The sequence below is a fragment of the Passer domesticus genome, chromosome 10 (assembly GCF_036417665.1).
Source record: "Passer domesticus isolate bPasDom1 chromosome 10, bPasDom1.hap1, whole genome shotgun sequence".
In the NCBI taxonomy this organism is placed as follows: Eukaryota; Metazoa; Chordata; class Aves; order Passeriformes; family Passeridae; genus Passer; species Passer domesticus.
In genome coordinates, this window is record NC_087483.1 from 25113548 (window position 1) to 25126007 (window position 12460).

Consider the following 12460-nt stretch of genomic DNA (forward strand, 5'->3'; position numbering starts at 1 on the left):
GTACATTCCTATCCTAGAACAAATTCTTCCAAGATTTCTCTCAAAGCTACTCAGAGTCATTACTTTGGTGGGTCTTAAATATAATTCCTACTTCATTCAGCATAGAAATTCATGACGAGAAACCACTACCAGCAGCACTTTGTTTAAAATGCATTCTTAAATACTCTGTTATTTATTCCTGGCATTGAAGTGTTTGAGCCAACCAACTTTGCTGCTGCTTCTGGGCACACCCAGGTAGAAGTTACTCAGCTTCAGGAAATTGTTATATCTCAGCACATCATAATGTATCTCAGTTGCTCTATCAACTGAGGTACATTATAATACACCATTTATTCATCTGGTATAAATAATCACAGCTCTGTTGAACTGAATTATAGGCAGGTCATAGCAGGCAAGAAGCTGCCCCTCTGTAGTCTTAGATGTGGCCTAATTTGTCATTTGTATACCAAGAAAGAGCTATACCATATAATTTCTTGGAAAGAATTCTGGTTTGTATTCTGAATATCATATTTGGGGCATTTTTTGTACAGCACACAGAAAGTCCACATCCTTAGAAAGTTGAAATAGGATTTTAAATGTCATAAATCAGAAGTTTATGTAATTTGTTTAGTATAACAATTAATAGAAAAATTACCTGGTTTCCTGACACTTGTTAAGGGAAGGTGGGCATGATAAATCATTACAGTAAATGTAACTATTTTTAAATATTGCTTTTGGATAAGACATAGCTTGAATTAAACTAGATCTGGAATATTATCTTTCACCTTGAAATAACAAATTGCCCTTTGAACTCAGGTCTTCACTGGAATCTTCACAGCAGAAATGTTTCTCAAGATAATTGCAATGGATCCTTACTATTATTTCCAGGAAGGCTGGAATATTTTTGATGGCTTTATTGTAACCCTTAGCTTGGTTGAACTTGGTCTTGCGGATGTGGAAGGACTATCTGTTCTTCGGTCATTCAGATTGGTAAATATACTTGAATTGGACTGATTTTTCAATGTGGCTTCATTAAAATAATATTATTTTTGTCTTAAAAATTTGCTTGATGTTTGCCATAATACTGATCCTGAGGAAAGTTTCATTAACACAAATCCTTACTAATTGTGGTATCTTACAGTCTTCAGTGGGAATTGATAGAGATCCGAAGAGAGCAGTGGGCACTCTGGGCCTATTTCCAATGTATCCATTGTATATACACACTTTAGACATCCCACTATGCAGAAATAAATTGACTCTTTACAGGTATTATGCTCCAATTGGCATCACAGGAAGAGATCTCTACAAACACTAGTTGAAAAGTTGTCCAGATTATTTTAAAGATGAACCCTAGATTTTAAGTTCAAATCAGTAGCTTCTTTGGCCTTCAGTAAAAGCTATGCTTTGAGAATATCAAATTGCAATTTTACAAATTTTTCTTGAAGGAAACTTCCATTTTCTTGCTTTTAGACAAGATGATACCCTCTGGACAATCCAACTAAAGGCATATTTTGCAGCAATATCCTTCCACAAATTAACTTTAAAATATCCTTGTATCTTTCTGGTTCTCCTAACAATATTTTTCTTTCCTTCCAGTTACGAGTTTTCAAATTGGCAAAATCTTGGCCAACACTAAATATGTTGATAAAAATCATTGGTAATTCCGTGGGAGCTCTGGGGAATCTGACCCTGGTGCTGGCCATCATCGTGTTCATTTTCGCTGTGGTTGGGATGCAGCTCTTTGGGAAAAACTACAAGGAATGCGTCTGCAAAATTGCAAGTGACTGTGTGCTCCCTCGCTGGCACATGCAAGACTTCTTCCACTCTTTCCTGATTGTATTCCGAGTGCTGTGTGGAGAATGGATAGAAACCATGTGGGACTGCATGGAGGTTGCTGGCCAAGCCATGTGCCTTACAGTCTTCATGATGGTCATGGTGATTGGAAACCTAGTGGTAAGTAATCAAAGTGTTAACAAAAACTGATTTGGCAAGAGAGTGGTCTCAGTCCTGAAGTGAACTAAGTGCTCTGGCTCTGTTTCAACAGAGCACTTAAGCAGGTGTTTCAAGAAATGCTTAAAGTTAAGCTTAAGAGCTTTTTTGGATAAAGAACAAAATATTCTGCCATGTCAAAATCCCAAGAATGTAAGAGTGGGTATTTACAAATGTGACTAATTTCTCTTTTGGCCCTTTGAAAATATTTTGTGCTCCAAATAATTTTAGTTTATGGACTCTTTACAAACCATTTACTGTGGATTTTTTATTATTTATACCATATGATTAGTCACCTGAATAATCTAATTTCTGTTGTGTGATGGGATAAGTTAAACTTTTTAATGATGCTGAACAGTAAATCTGATAGCTCCATTTTTAGATTATAAACTTTGACACCAAACTATTTACATAATGTGGGGATTTAAAGGCACATTTACAGATATTAGTCAGTTGTACAAATATTTTTGAATAGTGAGCAGGACATAAGCTAAGGGAAATAAACTTGGTTTTTATGGAAAAGAGAAAAAATTTTGAGGGTATTTTTTTGTTATGGTGAATTACTGGGATTTCAGTCTTTGATGTCAATAATAGGAGATTTTTAAATAAAATAAATGTTATTTTTAAAATAAAGTCTAGAACATATTTTCTACATCTTTCTGCAGGTACTAAACCTATTTTTGGCCTTGCTCTTGAGCTCATTTAGTGCAGACAACCTTGCTGTGACAGATGATGATAATGAAATGAACAATCTCCAGATTGCTGTGGCAAGAATGCAGAAAGGCATAGATTATGTGAAGAGAAAAGTGCGTGAATTTATCCAAAAAGCTTTTGTTAAAAAGCAGAAAGCTTTAGATGAAATCAAACCACTTGAAGATTTAAACAACAAAAATAGCTGTATTTCTAACCATACAACCGTGGAACTAAGCAAGGACCATGACTATATTAAAGATGCAAATGGAACCACCAGTGGTATAGGCACAGGCAGCAGTGTGGAAAAATACATAATTGATGAGAGTGATTACATGTCATTCATAAACAACCCAAGCCTCACTGTGACAGTGCCCATTGCTGTGGGTGAATCCGACTTTGAAAATCTAAACACAGAAGAATTTAGTAGTGAATCAGACCTGGAAGAAAGCAAAGAGGTATTTAGATATTTTTAGCATTTCTCTCTGATCTTTTGATGGTCTTTGTTATGTGGGATTTTGTTTGATTGTTTAGGTTTTTTTGTTTTACTTCTCATAAGACAGTATATTTAATTATTAATCATTTATTTTGACATTTCTTTGTAGATAGGCATAAATGAGTGTATAAAGGAGGACTTAATTCTTGACGAATACAAGTGTGAGAAAGAGTTAAAAAATTATATCCTCCTCGAGGGGATAAGAGGCCGTGTAATGGGAGACTCAACTAATCCATAAAAACTATGCACGGTCCACATGGTAATTAAAACAACTTGTAGGGGACAGTGCCTTAGCCAGAAATTTTTGTTTGTCTGCTGTGAAAAGGGTCCCATGAGGAGTGTGATACATCTTCTCTCTGCCCCTTGAAAAAGCATATATAAACCAGAAAATATATTAATAGTTTATTAATTATCTATTAAATTCCCATGAAAAGTCTTAACCATAGACTCTCCCATACACTTCAAATTCACATGGTTGTTAAAATTTAAAAGTACCAACAGATGAAAACATCAACTGTTGCTAAAGGAATGCTGAAGCAGACTATTGATACAAAGCCTTTTTGAGAACTGCAATTTTTTAAAGCATATTAAAGCTATAACTGTTCTATTACGTAACTTTTTGTATGTGGCTATTTAGCAAAAGAATTTATATTGATTTGATGACAGAATTTGCAAAACAACGACACCCTCAATGACTTACTTTGTTGCCATTTTAGTCAAATTAGAAAATTGCCTTTCCAGACACTTAACAACATTAATTTTCTCACTTGAGAAACCTCAGCCTTAACCAGCTAGTTCCCATTTTGGTTGCAATGCAATTTTTTTAATGGGATAGCTCATCTTCCCCCTTCTGTCCACCTGTTGTATTGCTACCAGTGCTTCAGACACCAAATTTTAGGGTAGCTGAACTGTCTATCACTATCCTTTCAGTGTAAGAGCCCTCTAGTGCTCTCAGCAAAAATTCAGTGTTTAGCTAAGTGCAATTTTTCAATCCTCCTCCAAGAAAGAAAACCTGTACAAACCAGCCTCTCCCCATAGCAACTTATTTCAGAGACAGTCTTGTTCCCACTTCCTAATTAATATCTGCATCTTTAATAATAACTTTCCTGTTAAATATTAGCTAAAATGTCTATAATTAATTTGACTTCTGCTTATGAACCACCGCTGCAATAAAGATTCTTAAAATTTCTTTCAGCACATTATGAACCACACACAGCATGAAGAATTTCAAAATAAAACATTTAAACAAAGATCCTTTAGAAGAAAACAATGACATATCATCTACTGTCCACAACTACCTTTGTGCTGTCCAGTCCAGTCTTCCAACCCATCACAGAGCTGACAGTCAAACAGAGAGACACCAGCTGGTCTATGACTGACCAAGGGAGAATCAATCCTGTTTAGACACAGATCCAGTTTAGGAAAGCTTAGGAAATTGTCTGCTGATGTGCTGCTACCTGTAGGAAGAGGGTTACCTTTTATCCCATTGAAGTGTCACTTCTGACTTTTTACTTCCACTAATAAGAGTTTTGAATAAGAGTTTTGTTGTTAGTGTTTGGGGATTTTTGTCCTCAGTACCAAAAGGCCTGCTGCCACCTGGCACTGATGAACCCAGGAGGAGGCTGTGGCCAGGTGGGGGTCAGGCTCTTTCCCAAGCAAGAAGAGGCAGGATGAAGAAATGGCTATTGGGGAAAGTGTCTCCCCTGACAGAATTGTCAAGCACTGGAATAGGCTGCCCAAGGAAGTGGTTGAATTGTCATACCTGAAGGTATTTAAAAGATGTGGCACCTGGGGACATGATTTAGTAGTAGTCTTGGCAGTGCTGAGTTTATAGTTAGACTCAGTGATCTATATTGCTGTTGTTTCATTATTTTGTTTAGCCATACAAATTTAAATATATTTCCCTCACAATTTTGCCCAAGTTTTAGCCACAATATCAAAGACATAGATTGCAACCAGGTTTCACTGACATGTAATGTGTTACAACAGTTTTTGGATTTTTAGGATGAGAATTAGCTTAAGTGCATTCTTTTTTCTTTTTTTTTTTTTTTAATTTGGTTTCCAACCTATGCCTCAGTCTCTTTATGCTCATCGTGTTGTTGAAAATTTGTTGATAAAACACAATCTGGTTTTTTTACGGGCTTAAACTCCCTCAGCCTTGTTGTATGCAGATTCTGCCTCACTTTGAGCTAGACTTTCAGCAATTTTCATTTGGATTTACTAACTCTGGAAGTATGGCCTTCTCTGCTTTTTTCCTCATTCCTCTGAGCTCCCACCTCATTTATGTAGTTATTTTAGCCTCTCACCTGATTTTCAGTAGACACTACAAATTTCTGTATATTTTTTTAAGCTTCATTATTTCTATGTAGGTCAAGAGATCATTATGACTTATGGCTTGTTGTGGTCATAAATCTTCTCAGATTTAGCATTACCCACATTTTTCAGTTTGAAGCACAATTGTATTTGAAGTCTGATCTGTTACTGATACACCTTCTATTTAATAGATTCATACACTACAGAAGGAAAACAAGACTGTATAAATTTCTCAGATGTTTATCAACAATTTACTTATGTAGAACTCTAGAACATTCAAAAACATTGTCTAATTTACTTATTCCAGAACCAAATAATATTTGCCTTTAAATTATTTACTCTTCATTTGTGATGCTTCTTTCCTTTACAGAAGTTAAATTCATCTAGTTCATCTGAAGGCAGCACAGTTGATATTGGACTTCCTGCAGAAGAACAACCAGAAGCTGAACCTGAAGAAGCCCAGGAGCCAGAGGCCTGCTTCACAGAAGGTATTTGGAAGAAAAACACTATTTATAATTATTAATGGAATTACAGAACTATTTTCTATGAAAGTTAAACATTAAGATTTATGAATCACATTGCCCTTTTTTAGTGTTTAAGCTCTGATTATTAGCAATAGAACTTTTAGTCCATAATATATTACATGGAAACTGATACTACAACTATACTATGTATTGGATAAACAGTTAGGAAAACATTTAATTGGAAATGTATCTCAATTTTCAAAATAAGAAAAATATGGCATTGAAAGTTTTGCTTTAGTATGTTACTGTACTTTCAGAGTTTAGTTACAGATAATAAACACACTGTTTAAAAAATATTCTTCACAGAAATCTAAGTGCTTTATAAAGTATACATTACTACAGCTGCTGTTTAGTGATAAATAAAAACTGCACCTAGATGGTCTTGTGAAAAATGCTAAATGAATCTTCTACAAATTGGCAAAAGGAGAAGGAAGAGCCCTGTGTGCCACCTGGGGAAAGAACAGTCTAACTCGGTGGACTCCTTCATCTTTCATTCTTCCTTCTATTGGCCCTCAATTCAATAAAACTGCAATCTGGTCATAAATGTTTTTCCAATGGCATTTCCTTGGGAGAAACCTTATGGATGTGTGCAAGTAAAGGAGGTGGAGAAATAAATGCTTTTTAAAACAGTAATATAAGGCTAGAAATGCCAAAGTTAGATTTAGGCATTGGAGAATAAATGCTATCGTCAGGTTTGATTACTTCTGGACATGATAACAGATCATTCTTTAGAAATTTACATTGAACTTGTAAGAGATAGTACTGTAACAGTCTAGGATTTGTCATGAAAAATACCATTATTTATTACTAATATTTTTCTACATAAAAATCAGCAGCTATATCATAAAAGTGTAAAACAAATTAGGGACAGAAGTTAGAGAAATTAGCTAGTACTGAAAAGCTCAGAACTCAGACAAGAGCCTTAGATTTTTTTCATGCAATGAATGCAACATTGCCTGAATTGAGTATCCTGAACAAAAGAAGGTAAGTTTAGTATCATTTGCCCCTATCTTACTACATCAACCTACCTGACATTTGGATGAGTTTGTATATTTTAACTCTTATTTTGTATTCTGTAATTTGGCTTTGTGTTTGATGGACTTTTATCTTTTTGTGTGCTCATTGATAAATGTGAAATGAATTCTTGTATTGAGTTCTCATTGATAAATGAGAAATTAATTCTTCTCCCTTGCTCATTTAACTGAAAATTCCAATTGTCTCAATGGATTATCTAGGTGAAAATCTATTGGTTTTTTACTAAATAGCATAATAAAGATAGCATTGTATCATTAACAGAATGCATAACCAAAATTAACAAAACCTCTCCTTTTTTTCCTCCTCTCATTACATACAATGTTCTAAAGGCTGTGTAAGAAGGTTCAAGTGCTGTCAAGTAAGTATAGAAGAAGGGAGAGGAAAGCAGTGGTGGAACCTTAGAAAAACCTGCTTCAGGATTGTTGAACACAACTGGTTTGAGACTTTCATTGTCTTTATGATTCTCCTCAGTAGCGGAGCTCTGGTAAGTAAAACATGAACAGAATATTTCCATGTTTTCAGAAAACCTTAAAATCGTCTCTTCTAACACTGCTTTAACTTAACACAATTCCATGCCTTCAAATGGTGGGACTAAATTTTACTCAGGCCTTGGGAAAAACAGCAAAACCAGTCTCTTCTTAACAACATGTGGAAAAAAGAGCAGACATAAATGATTAGAGAGAGCCTACCTCCATTGCTGGAAGTGGCAGCAATATGCCTCAGGCACAGAGAAACCACACGTGAAGAGAACATGCTAAACTTTCTTATTTAAGTGTGCTCCCTCCTTTCTCTGCTGTTTACTGATGTAGCTCAGGGAAAAGGACTGTCACTGTTGAGAGTTTGGAATTATAATGGCATAAACAGTTCAAAACACCTTGCAAGGGCCAGGGCTGGCTTATGCAGTCCTAGAAATGCTGTGTGCTACGACAGCAAAAAACACTAAGACTGCGTGGGGTTTTTAATTCCTTTTTGAGAATAAGAATTTATTATTTAGACTTACAATTCAGCTTCTACTGACTCATACTCATGTATACTGAAGGGACATCTGCAAAAACATGAATTTGCTCTAACCATGAAAGGGCAGAATAAAGGGAATCCAACCATAATAAAAATATACAACAATAAATTAAATAAACCCTAGTGACAATATGTGTTTTCAAATTTAAATAATGATGAAGAATAAAGAAATTGTAGATAAATTTTTTTATCAAAGTGAGCCTGTATAAATACACTGAGGTGATGTTTCTTAGGCAAACTATTTGCTGTAAGGTAATGCAGAGTATATCTAGCATCTACCCTGTCAGATTTAATTACTCTTTGGCAAATTACTTAACTTCCTACATAATAAACAAAATTGTGTTTCAAAAATGTATTATAAGCTCATTAGACCACTGCCAACACTTTAAAATACTGTTAGCATTTTATAATAATACCTATCACTAGTTTCAGCTATATCTCTAAGAATTATTCTGCTTTTGTTTGGTCTAATATTGACCCAACCATTAGAAAAACAACTTTTATGCAATGCCATGTGACACCTTCCCTGTCATTTAAAACCCTCCAATAACAACAAAAAAATCAAGTTTACACCACTGAATTTTGGTTCATACAACTAAGTGGAGAAAACCTTCAGTGACAGAAATTTAAATGACAAAAGTAGTGGAAGAAGATATGAAAAAGATGCATTTTTATAACTATAGTTAGAGGAAGTTTGAGACAAGATCCCACAGTGTTAGTACCTTGTGCTTGTGAGCCTGTGTGTCATGCAAAGAACCTTTATTTTTGAAAACATTTCAAAGACCATGGATTAGCCCAAGCCTCTGGAGATGTGAGATTCTGCTCTCCCTTTAAAGCCCTTTGTGATAGTGAAAAGGTCTCTTTGTGCCTACCAGCTCTGCACCCCATATTCACCCCAAGGCCATGCTCCTGACAAATCTCACTGTCATCCCAGCCAGGAAATGCAGCAGGCAGGGGCAGGTGCCTGCTCAGCCCTCCGCAGGCTCACAGGCAGGGAACAGACACGTTTTCCTTCCAGGAGCACTCCTCACTCAGCCTCTGGCATCCTCCACCTGTACAAAGCACATGGCAAGTGCTGACTTCCCAGTTTTAGTCAACAAAGGAATGCCAGGTTCCACAGTGCCTGATGCAAGCAACCAGAATTACACAGATCTTAGCTTGATGTCTGACATACAGACACTAATCATTTGAACTGACAGATGTCAAGTGATTCAAAAGCAGGCTGAGTAAAAATGAGTGTTAGTATCAAAAAATACCCAAACCTTTGCAAGCTAGCAGATCATTCCAGTTCTTCCAGCTTGATAAAATCAGTCAATCTCCACAAGAAATTGAAAACAATTAAAGGAAAAAAAAAAAAAAAGAAGAATTTATGAAAAGCAGGAGCTATTTGTTTTTTCAATTGCCTAAAAATGAGAACACAAAAAGTGTAAATAACATTGCAAGGAGCTCAGAAATTTTATGTGTTTCATAAAATATGAATAATAAAGCAGGTAATTGATTTAAGACAGTTTTTTTGGTCTTTTCTTTTTTTAATGAAAGGAAGGAAGAACTTATTTTAAGACTTAGAACTTTAAATTTTCAGGAAGCCAGAGGACTTAAAAAAAAAAAAAAAAAAAGGTAGCTTGTATTGTCATTGTCCTCAAAATTTTACAGCTATGGCCCTGGATTTTGTAGTTGGGTCTACCTACATACAAGCCAAATGATCTTAGTAGAATTCAGTTCAGGCACAACACTTGGCAGAATCAATTCTATTTGTCAATATGCAATATGATCTGAGAAGAATAATTCACTGTCAGCAATAAATGAATAAATATATTTTTTAAAATCTCCGACCAGTATAGTGGTTGCTGTGTAATATCTGCTTCTTCCTCCTGTAAGCTGGAAAATGTATTTCCATAGGGAAAAAAACCAGATATATTCTGACTTACCAGAAACAGAAGCATTAGATAGAAATGACATATCCTTGCCATTTCTTGAATATTATTGCCTTTTTTGTTGCCTTTTTTGGTTTGTTGTGTTAAAACCTGAAGCATGTGCAGTAACAAAAAATAACCTATCTTTGAATGTTTATACTCACAGGCTTTTGAAGACATATATATTGAACAACGTAAAACTATCAAGACCATGCTGGAATACGCTGACAAGGTCTTCACTTACATCTTCATTCTGGAAATGCTGCTGAAGTGGGTGGCCTATGGCTACCAAACATATTTTACTAATGCCTGGTGCTGGCTGGACTTCCTCATTGTCGATGTAAGTTGTGCATTTCCTAGGTGACACTTTTATAATTTTTTAACTTACTTTCTCTGCAGCAATAATATATTAATTAATGCCAACTAGTTTGCTTTTCATTTTGAAAAGTAAGGTAACTGGAAAAATTCCATGTTTCTCTGTCTTTCACTTCATGCTTGCGGCACTGCCTTGCTGCGTTAACTGGAAGTTCTCCTGCTGGACAGAAGGACCTCGCATGGAGCACCCAGGCAGCTGGGGGGTTTATCCCAACACTGCTGTTGAAAGAGGGCATCCTGCCTTGCATTCTGGCCTGGGATGCTCACTCCCACTTTCAGACCCATCATTCCTCCTGCTGTGGTCTAGGTTGAACCCAGAATTTAGATGTGTGTCTGATCCACCAGACAACCATCTGAATCAAAACTCCTCTGGCAAGAAAATGAACATCATGCGCTCAAACTTCAGCATATGGAAAATTAGGGATCCACAAGGAAAGCAAGATATATCTCTAGCACTGGTAGTGTGGATTAATTACTATTGAAGCCCAGTAAGTACTACTGAGCTTGCAGTCTTCACGGGCATGTTTGAAATCTTTGCTGCTATCTCATAGTTCTAGCTCTACAGTACTGTGCTATGAAATGGGAGAGAACATTTCTTGATGCATTGATACAATTATGGAGCATTTAAGAATATCCTAAGTAGACCTCCTGGTGCAGTAGTGTACTACCCAGTGAGCAGGAATGTACACTGTTTCTGCAGCTCATTAATTTCTCTGGGTGAACATCAAATACTATGTTCTACAGAGCTGCAAAACCAGAACCAGTCACTATATTTTCAAGACAGTAATTTCTGGTAGAACATATACAAAAACCAAGCTCAGTTTTAAAGTTAAGATTCTTTTTGTCCTGATTTCAATGACTTAGAAATGTACACTGAACAGACAAAAAGAGACCTTTACAAGAATTTCTTGTCCCAAAGTATTGTCAAAAATCCAACACTTTCTCAATGTGTTCCCATCACACAATGGCTAATCAAAGCATCAGAACAATTAATTTTCTTCAGTTTGGTTTTTTTTTCTTGTTTTTTTTTTTAATAGGTGTTTACAACATTTTTGATTTGTGTACATTGTGGTTTAAATATATTGAGGATTCAACTCCACATATACAGCTACAGATAGCCATGTTTCATAAAAAGAAAGTACTCTCTCTTGGAAAACACTTTGCTCATTAGTATTGAAATTCTCAAAATGGGTATATAAGTGATACCTACAACAAAAAATCTTGAACAAGCATGCAAGAAGCAGCTGTTCATTTTTTAAACTCATTTTCTCTAATATTTGATCTTATTTAAATTGTACCATCCCAAGCAGCCATCTTGTGAATGTGAAAATGCGAATACATCATTATGTGAAGGTATAGTACATATTCAAGTGTCTGAATTAGTTCATTATATATGCTGGATTTACACACGTGGATATTTTCTTTAATTTTCCTTTAGATTATGGCAACTTGAAAGTTTTCAGTAATATGATGAATGTGCTGGAGAAAACAAACTTAGATTTCAAAAGAACCAAGTTTTGTGGTTGCTAGAGCTGCTGAAAAGTTCTGAAAAGCTATTAACTTTTAGAAGCTAAGAATTGCAAATATAATGCTTGTTTTTAAATATGAGCACAGTCCTAGAATTCTCTTTACCTGATACATTGTTCTTTATGATGAAAGAGTATATGAGAACATTATGCTATTTTTGGCCCAATAAATAGTTAAGGAAGTAGAACAGCATAATGAGGGAACATTTAGGGGAAATGGGAAACAAACAGAAAGTAATATTTTGGACAGGAGCCATAGCAAATGTGGTATTTTGCACTGAGGTAATGTAGGGACATGGAATATTTAAAGGTCTGTCAAATTCTTCCACCTATGGAACTGTTCTTCTGAGGTCTTAGAAACAGCATAGTCCAGGTTAATTCCAGCTTGTAAAACTCATAATTTCAGCATTCAGGCAAAAGGAGTAGTCAGTATAACTGCCTATAACAAAAATAGTCCTTTTTACCAATTTTCAAAGGAGCAATGTTGTTCTGTGACCCACGTGTAGCTCAATACAAACTTCAATCTCTTCCCTTTCAGTGAGCAATCAAATGACATCATCAACCACAATTACTGATCCCAACAGTGCTGTAAAACAAAGACAC

At 35.5% G+C, this 12460-nt stretch overlaps 1 protein-coding gene across 7 annotated transcripts in view; it reads left to right on the forward strand.

Moving 5' to 3' along the window:
• The window catches only part of LOC135308932 (sodium channel protein type 1 subunit alpha), an 89564-nt gene that overhangs the window by 51192 nt on the left and 25912 nt on the right, over positions 1 to 12460 (forward strand). For all 7 annotated transcript variants that reach the window (XM_064434595.1, XM_064434594.1, XM_064434598.1 and 4 more), the window contains 6 exons: positions 796 to 969; positions 1576 to 1932; positions 2634 to 3116; positions 5838 to 5955; positions 7356 to 7510; positions 10123 to 10296. In XM_064434595.1, coding sequence (XP_064290665.1) covers positions 796 to 969; positions 1576 to 1932; positions 2634 to 3116; positions 5838 to 5955; positions 7356 to 7510; positions 10123 to 10296 — 1461 coding nt within the window. The remainder of the gene's footprint in view (positions 1 to 795; positions 970 to 1575; positions 1933 to 2633; positions 3117 to 5837; positions 5956 to 7355; positions 7511 to 10122; positions 10297 to 12460) is intronic.